This window comes from Mustelus asterias, chromosome 1 (assembly GCF_964213995.1).
Source record: "Mustelus asterias chromosome 1, sMusAst1.hap1.1, whole genome shotgun sequence".
In the NCBI taxonomy this organism is placed as follows: Eukaryota; Metazoa; Chordata; class Chondrichthyes; order Carcharhiniformes; family Triakidae; genus Mustelus; species Mustelus asterias.
Genome location: NC_135801.1, coordinates 123,597,197 through 123,616,763, shown reverse-complemented (window position 1 = coordinate 123,616,763; position 19,567 = coordinate 123,597,197). Strand labels below are relative to the sequence as shown.

Sequence of the window (19,567 nt, the reverse complement as noted above, 5' to 3'; positions counted from 1 at the left end):
TCAATATGTAGTAAACCCTACTGGTAGTAAACGTGCTTGGATAAAAAGCAAGTGTATATATATATATGGTATCATTCACATTCTCAGGACAGCCTGAAGAGCTTCGCATCCAATTGTTACTTAGGAAAAAATGCATTTAATTTTGCTTGCAACAAAACGCAAGAAGCAATAATGCCACAAATTATAAGGTTATCTGCTTTGTTTGTGAGGTAAATGTTCAACAAAATATCATGGAAATTACCCTGACCTTCTCCAAATTGTACCATGTAGTCATTTACATCCAACTAAACAGGTTGATAGGGCCTGAGTTTACAGTCTATTTCAAAGGATGGCACTTCTGATAATGCAGCATTCCTTCAGTACTGCACTGAAGTATCAGTTTAACCTTAGATGACATGCATAACTTCTGAAGTGGAGCTTGAATTGACAATCTTGATTCAACAGCACAACAGTGCTTCTACTGAGTTTAAACTGGCCACACACTACTAGGTGAAGGCAGTATATGGCTCAACAGGAGTTCCTCTTGCCAAACAGCCTTCTAATACTCTCAATCTGTAGTTACACGTGAAGAATAGCATACAGGGGAGGTTTCAGAGGATAATCAGTACCAATTAAAACATATCAGAAGAGGGAGAAAGAAGATTATCAGAAAAGCGAAATTTGAAAAATACAGGAAGCAAGATAAAAAGCATACATCCTTCTCAATGATTAGGAATAGATGTGAAGCCTAGAATGTAGCCTAAGCTTTAGTAACCACTTAATACACGGCCATTAGGATTAAATAAGAATAGATTTCCTATTGGAAATGAAAGATTTTCTGCTTCAGCAAAGTGCAAAATTTCCCATGCACATGTTTTTTAAAAGGCACAACAGCAATAATCATATAATAGAAAACCTACAAAGGAACATCAAATCTGAGCTGTCCCAAAATTACATGAGAAATAGAAATAAAGCTTATAGTGCTGAAAAAACTTGAATCATAGCTAACAGGAACTGCAACTTAAAAGCAGAGGTGAAAAATATTCAACAATGCCAAATGTTTTAACCGGAGTTTCAACAAAACAGCACTCTTGGAGACAGTTGGCAAAAACTGGATGAAAACACCCTTAAGTCCGCCAACTATCTACAGAGAATATTGAAGTATTCAGCAGGACTGGCAACATCTATGGAGAGAGAAACAGATGTAATACTTCAGATTGATGACCTTTCATCAGAACTTTCTGTACCCAAGGTATATGGTTTACTTTGTTCAATTGCTTATGTCCAGAACCCTGCTGAGTACCTTTGGCATCCCCAAGATGGCTTGTCTTTATGTGCATCTCTGCCAACAGTTAGTCAAATCAACGCTTGAACCCTTATCTCGGACATCCCCACCACCTTTGAGAAGGAGGAGCTGGAGAGCCAAAGGGTATTAAGGGCGGAGTCCAAATCATGGAGCCCAGCTAGCTGAAGACATTGCCACTAATGGTAGACAGAATGAAGGAGGATTGACACAAGGACATGAACTTGCTCCATCCTTGTTTCTAGTACTTATTGAAAGCTCAAACATTCCTTTTCCAAATCTAGCATGAATATTCTAATGGTCTCCTAAGACATCCTCCCATCTTCCATGCTCCATCAGCCTCAGCTCATACAGAATTAGCGAGCTAAATTTCTATATGACACCAATCTTTTTGATCCATCACCAATGTCTCACAGATCTACAATTGTTGTACCTCCCTCAAATTTTAAATATAAAATATTCATCCTTGCATTTAAATTCCTCAATGGCATCACCTATCTCCGTAATCTTTTCTAGAAATACAACCCTCCCCCAAAACTTCCCATTTGTCTGACCTGGACTCCTGAGCTAATCCTCTTTCCCAATGTTCATGACTGGTGGCTATACCTTCATCCACCTGGGTTCCACGCTCTGGAAATCTCTCCTTTAACTCCTCTGGCTATCCTTCTCAAACCACTCACCAATACATGATCAACTTCCTTATCTCTCCTTTTGCCTTGGCACCCGGTCATTTTCTTATGCAAAAGTACATTTAGAACCTAGACTCCAATCCAGGAAGGAAGGTTCGTCTCTTTTAACCCCAGAAAGATTCAGAAAGAATGAGTGTGGCACTAGCAATTCCTGGTGAGCACAGGCTGCCAACAAAATGTGCGCCAACTAGACTGTACAATTAACACCAAATTGTTACTCACTTAAAAATTCTACATGAACAACCTGCGTGGGAAGTGGAAGATGTCACAATGTTATAGATAAATAGGAACATTGGGCTTTGGAACAGGAGGAGGAGACAGCCATCTGGTACTTCAAACCTACTCTATCATTCAAGAAGATCATGGCAGACCTGATTGTGGTCTCAGCTCCATTTTGCTGTCTGCACCCTATAACCCCTCCTTGTCTAACAAAAGTCTATCTCAATTATGAATAAATTTAAAGGCCCAGCCTCAACTATCTTCTGGGGAAGAGGACTCCACACTCTAATGACCCCCAGGGAAAAGATTTCTACTCACCTCTGTCTTGTACGGGACATCTAAAATATGCCTCCAAGTTCTAGTTTCTCCCACAAGAGGGAACGTGAGCCCTATATCCACCCTATTTATTCCCCTCAAGATTTTCTATGTTGCAATAACATTGTCTCTCTTGTTCTAAACTCCAATGGATATAGTTGGAAACATTCTTCTTAAATTGAAATTAAAGCACATGGTTGAAATAGGATACGGGCAATGTTATTCTGTCTTTAACCTGTACTATACATGACATGGGAGTACTCCATGTCGAAACAGAGTGATGAATAGGAAAAATCAGTTACATTCCCCAGCAATTACATACTAATTTTGTTGAATATATGGTTCTTCCTACTGTTCTAAAAACACAGATATCCAGAATCCCAAAATTTAATGACTTGCTTTAGTGCAGTTTTCGCCAATAATCTAAAAATGGGCAATCTCAGAATGTTATTTTTAAAAACCCAAATGTCAATTGATTGGAAAAAAAAACCCTGTGAGCAGTCGCCTAAATAAAGTGGTGATGCAGACTGCAATGAATTAAGGAAGACCCAATCAACCAACAGCTTTTACAGGGCAATGGAACAATAGAGATAAATGACTTCCAAGTGCTTCACATTAAAAGGCAAAAGTACAAACCCCCAACAACCCACCCCCAGTACAATGTCTAGCTAAGAACTGCACTATGAGTGCTTCAGAAAGATTGACCTAAACCACTGTTTCAGATTATCTGGCGCCAGAGAAGGGCAGAAATTTCACACACACTCTTCAATCCTTTAAAAACGAGACTACAGAAATTCCATTGAGAGTGGATATAAATTTCCAAAAGATGACAAAAATGTGCTGCAACTTAATTTCAGTTTATGTTCCACTTCAATCCTCAAAGATTTGAACAATCTGCACGGTGCTCTTTCATACCCCCAGACTGGTAAAAGGTACAACAGATGCTATGCAATTACTTAAACAAAAAGGGGTTGAGTTTTACATGTCATTGGAGGATGTGTTTTCCACTTGGGGCAGGGGTTCACGTAAAAAAAGGCAGGTACCAACCCCACCACCTTCCTTCCCATCCCCAAGCTCAGCCCCCATAACACAGGAGGGAAGGCCGTTACTGAGATGTGGAGGGGAGGGGGGAGGGGAATGCCCTCTGTATTCCACCAAGGTTACTCTTTGAATATTTTTTAAAATCAATCGCTTTAGCCTGATTGCTGAGTACACATCAAAAATTCGGATTATTTGTAAACTATCACCAAATAACTGCAAGAGGTGATTTTTCATCAATAAAATGAGATCATAGAATCCCTTCAGTGCAGAAGGAGGCCATTTGGCCCATCAAGTCTGCACCGACCATGATCCCACCCAAGCCCCATTCCTGTAACCCCATATAGTTACCCTGCTAATCCCCTGACATTAGGGTCATTTTAGCATGGCCAATCAACCTAAGCTGCACATCTTCGGACTGTGGGAGGAAACCGGGGGACTGAATTGAACCCGGGTCCCTGAGGCTGTGAGGCAGCAGTGCTAACCACTGTGCCACCCAAACACACAAGAGAACATTGAATAATTCAAAAATAAAAACGATGACATCCTCTTGACACTGATGAAGGCAAAATGCTATTCAACATTTCCAACTGAGAAACCAAGTGATAAAAAATGTTTGAAATGTTAACTGAATGACTAATGCTTTGAAATCTTGTATGCAAATTTTGTAACATTAAAGCTAGGAAATAACTGTTTGCAATATTAAATACAAATGTTTAAAACATTGGTAACACGTTATATAACTGGGATCATTTATTTTACATGTGCTAACCTGCTTCATGTTAATGCCTCATATGAAAATTGCAGATCGAGGAATTTCATACGAATGCATTAAAAATTCGTGTGGTAACAAGAACTGTGCACTCCAGACTTGACTTCTAAAATATTACAGTTGCAAAATTCTTTACTGTTCAAATTGTGAAGTATTCTAAGCTTAATTAAGCTTGAGTGTTAAAACTCAATACAACCAATCAAGAATTATTTGGGAAAACTTTCCACTTTGGGGCTCCTATTGCATGCTAGCAGCAGATATTGGGAAATGTTGTTCCCCAGCCAATGACTATTAGCCCATAAAACCCACAAATGGAATATCATGGACTGGAATTGTGCAATTCCCAATTTGCGCACCTACTGCCTGAAGCAGTGGAACTCAATGTGGACCGGAGGGCTCTCCAGGTGGTCTGTGGGCTACTACAAAATGTTAGTCACTAACATGCAACACCACAGCTGTGGCCATACCAGAGAACAGGCCACAACCCTTATCCTGACCACAAACTTTATCCCTACCACACACAATCAGGCCAGCTCCTGCTTCTGCAGCACAAGTCATCATAAGTGCAAGCAACAACATCTTGGTTTTATAAGCAAGATGTATGTTACTATTCATATTGTTTTGATTAATATTGATGCTAAATTAATATTCGTTTCTCAGAAAATAGTGATAATTTATAATGGATATTAGAATGCTTCAAATAAATGTGTTCTTCTGTAGTGTTAATGTTTATTGCTGAAAAAAGACATCTTGTTGGAACTTTTTGTCTTGCACTCAAGACAATCACAAGAATACCAATGTCAGGGGAAACAACAACTTTATATTGTATGAGAAGAGAATGCTGATTGGTTAGCAAGTGGACTCTAACTGGCTATGGAGAATGCACCAGTTAATAGTGACTGACAGTTAACTGCCTAGCATTGCTTGAAAATTTAAACCAGGCAGTGCGACTGATTGGTCATGGTATTGCCCTGAGGAACGAACCAGCAAATGGCTATCACTTGATTTGTTTAGCTGAAACAAGCGCAATGTATCTTCCTGTAGCTTCCCCTGACACTGGTATTCTTGCAATTGTCCTGAATAGTACAATGTGAAAAGCTTCAACAAAATGTCTTTTTTCAGCAACATCCAAGTTCTGTACTACCAGACTGCCATTAATGTTTACAATGATCCCTTCTGTGAATTGCCACCCTGTTGTTGCAGAGAGGCTTGAGCGATGCCATTGGGAATCAAACTCCTGGCAGGATCACCCATAACAGTAAAGTTGGAAGGGAGGAATCAGACAAACCGCAATCCACATCAACTCAACGGCAGATCAAGAGGCAGATGCTCATGCATCAGATGAAGTCTGCAGCATTAGAGAGATCCCCAGTCATCGAGGTGCCCTTGCCACTGGAACTGGACCAACCTTTTGTCAAGGACCAGGTTTCTGCTCATGTGCAATGTCATACCCATGTTAAAAGATGTCCCATGCCAAGCGTCTACCCAGAGGAAACCAACACATTCCCCACACAAATACACCTTGTGTTGATCGGCAAGAGGTGACGGAGACAGGACCATGAGATCTGCAAATCTCTAGCTTCGGATCTGCATGTGGGTGGGGGTGTTTGATTCAGTCAGTTTGCTCTTGGAATAGGAACAGGACAGTATTTTGGCAGCTTTCTTCACGACTGAACAGACCTTTTCAGGAACCACTCTTCTCACCCCATATGGGGAAAGGGCTAGAGAAGCGATCTCGAGTCCAAGGACCAATCCTATCTCCTGGAAACACCTGCCAAGTCTGCGGTCAGAGATGCAGCCCTAAAATCAGGCTCACCAGCCATGCAAAGACCCACAGAACCCATGACCTGTGACACGGAGTTTCTTAGGTAGACAATCATACTCATTAGCGAATGATTGTCGAAGAAGAAGAAGATATACAATATGAAAATACCTTTATTTTTGTTTCTAGCATGATAGATTCAGTACATTCAGTAGAGGAAAAACAATTAAATATTTATGATTTCTATAATTTTGCAGTAACTCTGATTAGTTTTTTTTAAACAGGGCAAAAGTGGGTGGGGTAGGACCATTAGATGTGATGGAGCCCACGAGGGAACAGGCTATTCTGGACTTAGTGTTATGTAATGAGCCAGACGTGATAAAAGATCTTAAAGTAAGGGAACACTTAGGAAGCAGTGATCATAATATGGTAGAATTCAGTCTGCAATTTGAAAGAAGGAAGGCAGAATCAGATGTGAAGGTTCTACAGTTAAGTAAAGGTAATTACAGGTGCATGAGGGAGGACCTGACAAAAATCGACTGGAAGCAGAGCCTAGTGGGAAAGACAGTAGAACAGCAATGGCAGGAGTTTCTGGGAGTAATTGAGGACACAGTGCAGAGGTTCATCCCAAACAAAAGAAAGGTTATCAGAGGGGGGATTAGGCAGCCATGGCTGACAAAGGAAGTCAGGGAATGCATCAAGGCAAAAGAGAGAGCCTATAATGTGGCAAAGAGTAGTGGGAAGTCAGAAGATTGGGAAGTCTATAAAAACAAACAGAGGATAACAAAGAGAGAAATAAGGAAGGAGAGGATCAAATATGAAGGTAGGCTAGCCAGTAACATTAGGAATGATAGTAAAAGTTTCTTTAAATACATTAAAAACAAACGGAGGCAAAAGTAGACATTGGGCCGCTCCAAAATGACGCTGGTAATCTAGTGATGGGAGACAAGGAAATAGCTGAGGAACTTAATAAGTACTTTGCGTCAGTCTTCACAGTAGAAGACATGAGTAATATCCCAACAATTCAGGAAAGTCAGGGGACAGAGTTGAATATGGTTGCCATCACAAAGGAGAAAGTGCTAGAGAAACTAAAAGGTCTGAAAATTGATAAATCTCCGGGCCCAGATGGGCTACATCCTAGAGTTCTAAAGGAGATAGCTGAAGAAATAGTGGAGGCGTTAGTTATGATCTTTCAAAAGTCACTGGAGTCAGGGAAAGTCCCAGAGGATTGGAAAATCGCTGTTGTAACCCCACTGTTCAAGAAGGGAACAAGAAAAAAGATGGAAAATTATAGGCCAATTAGCCTAACCTCAGTTGTTGGCAAAATTCTAGAATCCATCGTTAAGGATGAGATTTCTAAATTCTTGGAAGTGCAGGGTCGGATTAGGACAAGTCAGCATGGATTTAGTAAGGGGAGGTCGTGCCTGACAAACCTGTTAGAGTTCTTTGAAGAGATAACAAATAGGTTAGACCAAGGAGAGCCAATGGATGTTATCTATCTTGACTTCCAAAAGGCCTTTGACAAGGTGCCTCACGGGAGACTGCTGAGTAAAATAAGGGCCCATGGTATTCGAGGCAAGGTACTAACATGGATTGACGATTGGCTGTCAGACAGAAGGCAGAAAGTTGGGATAAAAGGTTCTTTCTCAGAATGGCAACCGGTGACAAGTGGTGTCCCGCAGGGTTCAGTGTTGGGGCCACAGCTGTTCTCTTTATATATTAACGATCTAGATGACGGGACTGGGGGCATTCTGGCCAAGTTTGCCGATGATACAAAGATAGGTGGAGGGGCAGGTAGTATTGAGGAAGTGGGGAGGCTGCAGAAAGATTTAGACAGTTTAGGAGAGTGGTCCAAGAAGTGGCTGATGAAATTCAACGTGGGCAAGTGCGAGGTCTTGCACTTTGGAAAAAAGAATAGAGGCATGGACTATTTTCTAAACGGTGACAAAATTCATAATGCTAAAGTGCAAAGGGACTTGGGAGTCCTAGTCCAGGATTCTCTAAAGGTAAACTTGCAGGTTGAGTCCGTAATTAAGAAAGCAAATGTAATGTTGTCATTTATCTCAAGAGGCTTGGAATACAAAAGCAGGGATGTACTTCTGAGGCTTTATAAAGCACTGGTTAGGCCCCATTTGGAGTACTGTGAGCAATTTTGGGCCCCACACCTCAGGAAGGACATACTGGCACTGGAGCGGGTCCAGCGGAGATTCACACGGATGATCCCAGGAATGGTAGGCCTGACATACGATGAACGTCTGAGGATCGTGGGATTATATTCATTGGAGTTTAGGAGGTTGAGGGGAGATCTAATAGAAACTTACAAGATAATGAACGGCTTAGATAGGATGGACGTAGGGAAGTTGTTTCCATTAGCAGGGGAGACTAGGACGCGGAGGCACAGCCTTAGAATAAAAGGGAGTCACTTTAGAACAGAGATTAGGAGAAATTTCTTCAGCCAGAGAGTGGTAGGTCTGTGGAATTCATTGCCACAGAAGGCTGTGGAGGCCGAGACGTTGAGCGTCTTCAAGACAGAAATTGATAAATTCTTGATTTCTCGAGGAATTAAGGGCTATGGGGAGAGAGCGGGTAAATGGAGTTGAAATCAACCATGATTGAATGGTGGAGTGGACTCGATGGGCCGAATGGCCTTACTTCCGCTCCTATGTCTTATGGTCTTATGGTCTTAGATGGTCTGCAGCATCTTCTGTTCCGCTTAAATCATCCCTGGACAAAGAATTCGAGAACCACTGGTCTAGAGCGTTTAAACAGATAATCAACTGTCAATAGTCTAAGGGTCAAAGTCACTGCTTGGTGAAATATTGGGCTACATGGACCAGAGGTTCCCAAGTTCATTTCTTAATGAATTTGCAATTAACCAAGCACAGCAAGGGAAATGATTATGGTGTGTGAACATAAGAACACAAAAACTAATAGCAGGAGTATGCCATTTGGCCCCCTCGACCCTGCTCCGTCATTCAATAAGATCATGGCTGATCTTTTCATGGACTCAGCTTCACTTACCCACCCGTTCACCATAACCCTAAATTCATTTACTGTTCAAAAATCTATCATGCCTGGGCTGAGGATGGGGAAAATATTAGCCAGAGTTACTGATCCTCAGTTCTGTCTTATCGTTCCAGGTGGAAGATATGGGAATGCTGGGGACAACTGGCAGCCTTGCATATAGTAAGAGTTTTAACAACACTAGGTTAAAGTCCAACAGGTTTATTTGGTAGCAAATACCATAAATTGCATATTAACCGAGAGGATCTAAAGCCACATATGAATAGTTACATAATTATATCTTAGCAAGAATGAACATTTTCAAGAGAAAAACAAAAAAGAAAGCAAACTAAATTCCTTTACTGATTTGGTTTTGAGCAGTTCCAAATAGCCCAGCTGCAATTGGTGTTACTTTCTTCTAATTTCAATGACCTTGGCTCCTCGTAAAAACATTCACATAAATTCACCAGAGGCATCAAAGAAACCATAACGAACAGGCTGAAGTTGGAAATTCCTTTATTTGATAAAAGAAAACTGATGGGGGCTTGTGGGGACCACCCACATCTTGCTGTATGTAGATTTCTAAATAGTATGTTATTTGTTCAAATATCATCAGGTCTGTCTGGAATCCACATGCTTGAGAAATTAAGCTACAGTATCAAAAGGACTGATGAACGTGGACACTATAAAGCAGGGATAAACATGAAGTCCCTTGATGTGGTTTTATGATTCTTAATTATGTTACAACCCAACTAGAATGGAAAAATACCAAGGACAACGGCACTTTTAGCCAACCAGCATTTCCCAGAATAATCACAGCAACCCAATTATTTTATACCAAAGGCAAAATGATTAAAATGCTTCATTGAATTTTTAGAAGATTAATTCAAAACATTATTATACCTAGAGTTGGGCAGAGCTCATGTGTACGCACAAAATAAATAACTACTTCACATGGTCTATTTTCACAACATTAAACATACTTCAGTTATTATACAGTGATGGTCGTGAGAGTAAAATTACGTAAACCTTCCATAATAAATCTGTTACATGCTGATGATGATTCATATTTTCTAAATCTCCTTCATCTGAATTCCTTGCCTATTTCTCAAGGAATCTAATGAGTATTAAATAAATACACCAGTCATGAGGTAATTGTTATTATAGATAATTTAACTGGGGAACCACACACCAATATGAACTTTGGTGAGAATCCTAGAGTACCCCTCAATATAAGTCGCTGCTCGAGATTGGGGATTTGGCCAAGAGCTTGTGAATACCGCTCTGAAAAGTTAAAAGAACAAATAATTCTGAAGTAGGGTGGCACGGTGGCACAGTGGTTAGCACTGCTGCCTCACAGCACCACGGACCTGGGTTCGATTCTTGGCTTGGGTCACTGTCTGCGTGGAGTCTGCACATTCTCCCCAAGTCTGCATGGGTTTCCTCCGGGTGCTCTGGTTTCCTCCCACAGTCCAAAGATGTACAGGTTGAGTGGATTGGCCATACTTAGCGTCAGGGGGACTAGGGCTTGGGTAGGATTGTGGTCGGTGCAGACTCGATGGGCCGAATGGCCTCCTTCTGCACCGTAGGATTCTATGATTCTACAGCCAAAAAAGAGAAATCACAAATCTATTGTCATCAATTACATGAGCCTTCTCACTGTTTCCTGACAACTTTTGTTTGGGAAAAGTTGCACGTTGTATTTGGCAGATTGCATTATTCATCATTTTTAAATTACGTGCATTAAGTTTTTACTTCTGAGTTTGCTGGGGAAAACTTTAAATTTTGGTAATAGTGTAAAATTGATTATGTTAGACTGGATGCCCATTTAATTCTAAACTAAGAGTGTTTATGTATAGTACAAATTGACAGTTGGAGTTAGAAATGCATGAACTGAATATAACCAGTGCCATAATTTGGTCATATTTAAATATTTTGTGTAATTCTTTGGCAAGACCTTAGATGTGTTAACCATTAACAAATGTTAGCCAGCTTTCAAATGTTAAGCATTAAAATATATATATTTGCCTTTGGCATAGATTATCATTTACCCACTTGTGTTGCTCAAGAGACAATTAAACCCTGTCAGTAATTCCTCACTAGTTGTGGTTGCATTCTTGAAAAGTGCAACTTTCTAAGTGAAGAAACTTTAAGTGATTTTCCTATTACAGAAAAGTTATAATTAGGCTCTGTAGGGCTTTTCTCATCAAAAATAACATTAATAATTATACCCTGTAAATTGAAATACATTACTTTGCTAAATTCCAATACTGGTAAATGAAATAAAGTTAAAAATATGAAAGAACTATGTTAACTCTTTCCATTTACCTCCTGTCTCCACTCCTTATAGACCCCATGGCTCACCCATTCTTTAGTTCACTGCCTCTCACGCTCTCCAGCCCTCCCACCACTGTCAATCCTGCTTGCCAAACCGCCTAATTGCCACAAGTTTTGCTCCCCGACCCACCCTCTCACCAAACCTCTCCTCCTCATCTTGCCATTTTGCTCTCCTGAACCCTCACTGTGGAGTGAGGACTCTGGAGATGAGCGACGAGAGACAGGGAGAGCTGCTTCAGCAAATTGGAAGGTCGACAGCGAGAAGGAAAACCGGTATCACCAGCAGGGAGTGGGATGACCATCATTGAGCGGGAGGATTCGCGCCACTCCAAATGGCACTAATCAGGTCATGCGGCGGCGCTACATCAGGAGTCTGCACATTCTCCCCGAGTCTGCGTGGGTTTCCATTGGGTGCTCTGGTTTCCTCCCACAGTCTGAAAGACGTGCTGGTTAGGTGCAGTGGCCATGCTAAATTCTCCCTCAGTTACCCGAGCAGGCGCCAGAGTATGGTAAATCGGGGATTTTCACAATACTTTAATTACAATGTCGATGTAAGCCTACTTATGACACTAATAAATAAACTTAAACTTTAAAATTGTCCAAAGGGAAGAAAAAGCACCTGGCAAGTAGCTGAACACTTGGTGTTTCAACACCGAGAGTAGGCTGAGGCCAAGCATTGACAGCGAAAGGAATGCATGGCAACCTGGGCACCCCACCCACCCGCTCCTCCAGTCACCATGTGTCCCACCTGTGACAGAGCCAGTAGATCACATGTTGGACTCCTCAGGCATCTGAGGAATCATTTTTAGTGAGAAAGCAAGTCATCCTCGACTCTGAGGAACTGACTAAGAAGAAGGTAGCAGTGATGATGAATGATTTCAAAAGAAATTTGGATGGGCAGTTGAGGGAAGGAAACCTATTGGTCTTTGAATAGAACAGACAGAATGTGACTGACTGGATTGCTCTGCATACAGCCAGTATGGAATCAATGGGCTGATTGCCCCCCTTATATGCTCTATATATTATATATGTGTTACATATTAATTATATTTATTTTTACTAAGTTAAAGGTGTCCTGTTTAAAGGGTAGACTCTGGTAATCACTTCGTAGTTTTCTGGGTGTAGCTCACCTCACCTGTTAAGAAAATTTTGATAGTCACATCATCATGCCAATAAGTTTAGTTCATTGCTAAGAGTAAAGAGAACAAACTTCAAACCTTTATCTATCTTAAATGTGCTTATTACAAAACATACCCATTCATTTGTATGCACATATGAAAGTGCCAAAACGAATTTTGAGTATATCATTACCTGTGTGATTCACTCAGCTGAAAAGTATTTGGGATAGTAATGTAGCTGGGTACAATTTTTTTCAATTAACTTAAGATTAAACTTTCAAGGTTCAGTTACATTTATCCTTTATGTTTAAGATTGTAGAATTTTTCTTAAGCTAAACTCATATTTCAGTATAATTAACTGTGACCTAATTAATTGAAAACACTTCTTATTCCAATTCTTTCACAGACTCTTTCAGCTCTGTCTTCACCACCAGTTCAACAGAAACTATCTGAGTAATATATTCATTAAGTGATCAGGCTGGAATCTTGAATTACTTATTGCTAATAAATCATCAACTGAAGGCATAAATGGCCACTTTAGCTGAAAAATGGCAATGAACATTCATGCCAAACAAATGCTGGTCTATGATATGATCACCTTCAACAAGAGACAATCTAACCATCGCACCTTAACGTTTAATGACATTACTATCACTGAAACCCCCATCATCACCATCCTGGAGGTTACCATTAACCCGAAACTTAAACCAGACTAGCCATATAAATACTGTGGCTACAAGAGCAGGTCAGAGGTTGAGGATTCTGCGGGGAATTCTCCTAACTCCCCAAAGTTTGTCCACAATCTTCAAGGCACAAGTTAAGAGTGTGATGGAATATTCTCCAATGGCTGGATGAGTATAACTCCAACACCATTCAGGCTTGACACAATCCAGGACAAAGCAGCCCACATGGTTGATACCCCATCCACCACCGACAGGCAGTAGCAATAGCATGCATCATATAGGAGATGTACTGCAGCAACTCATCAAGCCTCTTTCAACTGTACCATTCAAACTGGTGACCTCTAACACCTAGAAGGGCTAGGACAGCAGATGGGAACCCCACCACCTTCAAGTTCCCCTCAAAGCCATACACCATCCTGACTTGGAACCGTATCACTATTTCTTCACTGTCACAGGGTCAAAACACTGAATTTCTTTCCTAACAGCACTGTGTGTGTACCTAAACCACATGGAAAGCAGCACTTCATGAAGGTGGCTCACCATCACCTTCTTAGGGCAATTGGGGCCAGGCAACAAATACTTGCTTTGTCGAGGATACACACATCCCATTAATTTTTTTAAAAATCACCCATCTTTGGGCACTCTTCTTCTCAAACCTGTCACAGGATTTACTCATTTTTAGGTTGTTCCAAAAAACAAAATCAAATGTCTTTGCCAAGTCCTTGACATTTCATTGAATATAAAATTGATCTTTCAGCTACTGGCTAACCAATTTATCTTGGCTAACCAACCAAATAATTTATTTTTTCCCCCAAAGTTGCTCCCATTCTCAAATAGATATCAAGAACAGGGAGATAGATGATTAAAGAATTACAAAAAGTTAAAATATATTTAAATATGTGTCATTTAGAAAAAGATTAAAATATGAAATATTGAATTTATTCAAGATGTGGCTGGATAGGGCGAATGGAGCGATATAGCACTTGGGGTGAATGGGATCAAAGGTTATAGGGAGAAAGCAGGATTAGGCTATCGAGTTGGACGATCAGCCATGGTCGTAATGAATGGCGGAGCAGGCTCGAAGGGCCAAATGGCCTCCTCCTGCTCCTATCTTCTATGTTTCTATGAAGTTAAAGGAAGATGAATAGGGAAGAAAATATAGCAAAAGCCAGGGATTAACAGGGTAAGTACAGGTAAACCGTGCATTTTTTTTATTTTTATGTTAACTTGAGTTTACATTAGGTTTGGATCTTTGAATATGATATATCTATAAGTTCAGGTATTATTGTGATTTTTTTCCTCAGTCAGTCAATGAGCTGAAAATCTACTGATCAGCCCAGGCAGACTGTCAGCAATTTAACAGTTAAGGTAAATCCATCCAAACAAAACAAAATCACTTATTTCCATTTTGGGGTTTCTGCTTCTACATGTAAAAAAGCAACAGAGAAAATCTGAATAAGCACTTGGATGATGGTTCCGGGATAATTACTGAAAGGCATGCAAAACCATTTGAAACGTAGTTAAGCAGAGAAGAAGATAAACAATTTCTTGGTTAGCTAGTGAGAATTTCTTACACTTAACCAAACATTAATAAAAATAAAATGTCGATTACACAATTTCTGTAGCCTACAACTGGTATTATATCTCAAAACAGTAATTGTGATTAATGCACTGCATTTCAAACTCTTGCAAATTATCCACAAAGACCAATTATTAAAATCGGTTTTGATCATCAAATCCATTGCAAAGTCTAATTAAAATGTAAATTTCTGCCAATCCGTTAAAAGTAATCGTGTTTCAAAGCTGAAATAAGCATAGGGAGACAAGTGCCTCAGAACTGTATGTTTGGCCAGGCTACAAAAGTATGGCACAGCAAATGTGAGGAGAAAAAACTGGTACAGTCAGCCACACCTTACAGAAACAAATTACATAACGATTATTTTTGGAATAACATTAATGGGGTGCCAGGAAGTTTATTGCTGAAAAACTCTGCTTCCTAACTAGGGGAAGAGCACGTTTGCAAGAAAGAAGCAAGACTGCTAACATCAAAAAGAAACCATTCGACTTTTCAATTGCGAGGACTCCCCTGTGGCATTGCACACGTTCACATTTTTCTTGATTGAATCTACAAGTAATGATTTTATTCATTGTAGCTAAGTAATCAAAATAATACATTTGTGGCCCTCTTTCACAGATTTTTTTCTATATAATGTCCCCCCTCCAACAAAGAAAGTTCCTTTTCTGCTCAATGCACTGTTTTATACCCTCAATGACCCTAGTAATGAACCACTTGTGGGTGCAGCAGGAGGAAAAGAAACAAAAAGGAAAGAGCACAATAGTCGAGGAGTGACAAAAGACAAAGTTCACACAGCAGACCAAAGTCCCAATTGGACCTTGAGAATGGATGGCTTCCAAATATGGGGAAGCAGTTAATCAGGTGGAAATTGTAAAATATTGGATGTTGCGAGAGCCTCCATGGTGGAGGATGTTTCTAGGACTGGTGGAATTTGTTGTGTGGTTTGTAGCGGGCAGTGGAAAAATTGAGAGTAACTTGTAATTTGCTTACGTTTCGAGTTAAAAAATTTATTTTATATGACTTAGATGAGTGATTAAGTGAGTGAGTCATTTCAACTGTACATTTACTTGAATTTGAAAGGATAGCTTAATTTTACCCAATATGATGGAGCAGAAAACAAAGTGCGAGGGAGGGCTTTGTGCAATAATCAGAATAACCTATATCGAAAACAACCAATTAGAGAAAAGAACCAGGAGGCTTAAACACTTCAAAAGGAAGAAGAAAGTTGATTTAAAAAGAATGGTTCCTGATGTAGCAGACTTCATAATCATAAGAGACAAAAAATCTGAGGTGTTTATGCAAACCGAACTGGAAATTTAAAATAATACTGCAACCGCACCTTCATTTTCCATCTGTTACTGAGATGTTTTTATGTATTAGCACACATTGAATTCAAAAATTCTCATATATGACATAATTTGAACTAATATTAATACTTACCAGTCTTCTGGTTTATGAAGAAGAAACCTTGTGGGTTGCCACCAGTAATCTTATAGCTGAGCCTGTCACTGGAGCTAGAATCTGGGTCAGACGCTTCAATCTGCACAACTGACACATCTTTGGGTGTGTTTTCAGTGATTTCAGGATAATAAACTGGCTCAGATGTCTGTGGAGCATTATCGTTAACATCCTCAATTTCGATGTACACTTCAATGAAGGAAAAGAGAGGCACCACTCCTAGGTCTGTAGCATAGACTGTTAGCCAGTAATGTGGAGTAGTTTCACGGTCCAGAAGTTCTGCCGTTTTTATTATACCTGTTGAGAGAGCAAACAGAAAAATTGATGAAGCATTTAAGGTACCAAGAGTGCTGGACTGATAACAATGTCTAAAAAGGAGACAGTACAAAATGTGCTTGCGTAACTCAAATATTTTTTTAAATTGTTGCAGATCACTATATAGTGAGCCAAATCTTCTTTATGAATGCCACAACGTCATTCTACCATGGAGAAATTATTTGTGCACTGGCTTGCTCAGAATCATGATTGGAGATGCCGGCGTTGGACTGGGGTAAACACAGTAAGAAGTCTCACACCACCAGGTTAAAGTCCAACAGGTTTATTTGGAATCAAAAGCCACTAGCTTTCGGAGCGCTCGCTGCCCTTTCGTCAGGTGAGTACTCAGCAAGCGCTCCAAAAGCTAGTGGCTTTTCATTCCAAATAAACCTGTAGGACTTTAACCTGGTGTTGTGAGACTTCTTACTGTGTTTACTCAGAATCAACATTAGAAAGGAGTACGTGAATCTGAGGTAGTGACTACTGAGATGGCATCACAAAAGCAACATAGAGAGTGATGATAGAACTAAATGAGGTAAACAGCAGTGCTTACAAAGACAAGCACCACTGGTCCCAGATGATATTCTGGGTTCACGGTCATTTAGGTAATTTTGGAAGGCAACACAAAGGCGTTTTTCAGGTTGGGAGTGGGGCAGGAAATTGTTGCTGTGAGTTAACCCGACAACTGACTTTTGACTCTAAAATTAAAATGTCCTACCACTGTGCTCTCCAAGACTGGGACAAAAAGAGATGTCTCGCATTGTTATGATACATCATGGAAAATTCTATTACAAGGCAGACTGCATTGTACATGTTCCATCACTTCTGCAAGGAAATTGCCTGGTTGCAAAGCTGCTCAAGTATTCCAGGGAAGGAAACCCTGAGCTCTTATCCGACCCCTCCACTTTGAAATATCAATAGAAAAAGGGCAGAAAATCTAAAGGTTACTAAAGCATGCATTATAAAGGTGATGCATTTATTTATCCAGCTTTAATGAACACCTCCACCTGTCTACACATGAAGTATTTGAGGCAAATAGAGGGCAACAGGTACACTCATGCAGACTGTGATTAACTCTTGAAGTGAGTCAGTTGTTGCGGATAGCACTTCCTCCTTGGCTATCTTTCTTGGTACTTGATAAAAACTGACCATCTGTATTTACTGTCCATTCCTAGTTGCCCTTTGAGTCAACCACAGTGTGGAACAGGAATGAAAGACGCCAGATCAGTTAGAGGCAGTGGGTCTGTTCTCCAAGGAATATGTGCTTTATGACAAATGTCATGGTTATTTTGTTCTGGTGCCATCAATTGCCAGGTTTATTGAATTCTATTCTACAATTTACCATTGTGGAATTTCAAACTGATTCTCCAAGTTGCTAGTCATGCTTCTGCCAAATTCCTGCCATTTAGTTTTATATAAAAGAGTAATGCTATAAATGGATTTTTACCATGTGGCTAATATACATGTAGTTCATTGAATGTTACGCTTCCTGCCTTGCTTGCATTGAACCACAAAACACTAAAGGACAACTCATTCAGCTTGAATTGGTTTTAACTTTTGCATTACTTCATTACTTTTCATCAACAGTGTCTTCAATTAAATAGGCAAAAAGCAAAAAAGTGTTTTCAATTCACAGTTTTAAATCCAGTGATATACTCCTCATCACCTGTCATTTTTGAGAATAGCAGAAAGCCTATTTTGAAAAGGCTGTTATGGAATTGGTTTAAAACAGCTTTCTCTACCACAGAGCAGTTCTACCAACAAGATGTCTGCTCATCACTTTACATGCCATCTACATCCAATTTACAATTGTTCATACAATAATACTCTGGAGTCAGAGAGATGATTTTCCTTATATACCTATCAGAACCATCAGCAACAATATGATTCTGTTGCTGAAATCAAAAGCCTGCCTTAACAATAGCCAGGAAACACACTTTTGTTTCAGCTGTCCTGGGAATAACATCAGCACAAAGAGGATATGAAACATGATGCTTTGGATCCCCTTTCTAAAGTAATTAATCAAAATGAAAATACAGAAAGTGAAATGTCTGTTCATTTACAAATAGTTTCATTTAATGAGCCCAAACTACATTAGCAAGTAAGTGGATATCATCGTCTTACTTTATTACATAAGATAGTTTAGACACTGGTGAGTCATTTCTTTTTATTACCAAGTATGCAGTGGCACCAAATGAATCCATAATAATCTCCCTATGATAGGCTACTCTGAAGCACTCCAACAAGAGGTGTTCCAGTTAAATGCACTTCTCCCTAGCTATTCCAAACACACTCTTCTAGAGCCATCAGTTCTTCCTCCTCCAGGTTTAGACATTTCATTTGCTTTCCCTAGCCATCCAAATCAAAAAAATGCATACATTTTGAATCTGATTGCACCAGAAACATCAATCTCAATTTGAGGATTTTTATTTAAAAAGGCATCGGCAGTAATACATGATTGCTCCTATGTCACACACCAGTTTTCACACTCAACTGCACTGCAAACATCCTTAAATATACAGGCTGATGTACAACCCAAACTTTGAAAATTCTTCAAGAGGTCTGATGCCTCAAGAATTTTTTCCTAAAGACTGAACTGCCAAATAAAAATGGCCAGAGGTTTAACAGAATCACTGGGTGCCGCTAATTGTTAATCACAACACACAGCTCTTGTCACCATTTCAGTTATTACACTTGAACAGGCACATAAGTGGTTTCTATGGCCCCTCTTGGAATGTTAAATTGAATCTTGGAAATGCGCTATTAAACAATTTATTCACATTAAGTATTCTGTTGGGTAATAATATTAATAAATAAACAGCAATCGTTTAGAACAAATCTATTTACTTATTGTGCAAACAAATTAGAAAATTCACTTTGCTGCAATGAACTTTGAAAGCTTTTGCATTCTGTTGCCATCACATGACTCTTTCTTACACAAACTTATAAATAAAATTTCCATCAGTTTTTCATACACCAACAAGCGGGCCAACATTCCAG

General features: G+C 39.8%; 1 protein-coding gene across 7 annotated transcripts in view; it reads right to left on the bottom strand.

Moving 5' to 3' along the window:
• Positions 1 to 19,567, bottom strand: part of fat1a (FAT atypical cadherin 1a) — a 196,003-nt gene that overhangs the window by 117,618 nt on the left and 58,818 nt on the right. For 6 of the 7 annotated variants that reach the window (XM_078217930.1, XM_078217946.1, XM_078217947.1 and 3 more), the window contains exon 3: positions 16,235 to 16,549. In XM_078217930.1, the coding sequence (XP_078074056.1) occupies positions 16,235 to 16,549 (315 nt within the window). Of the gene's footprint in view, positions 1 to 12,232; positions 12,553 to 16,234; positions 16,550 to 19,567 lie in introns of those variants that run through there. The other variant, XM_078217953.1, reaches the window with a different exon arrangement.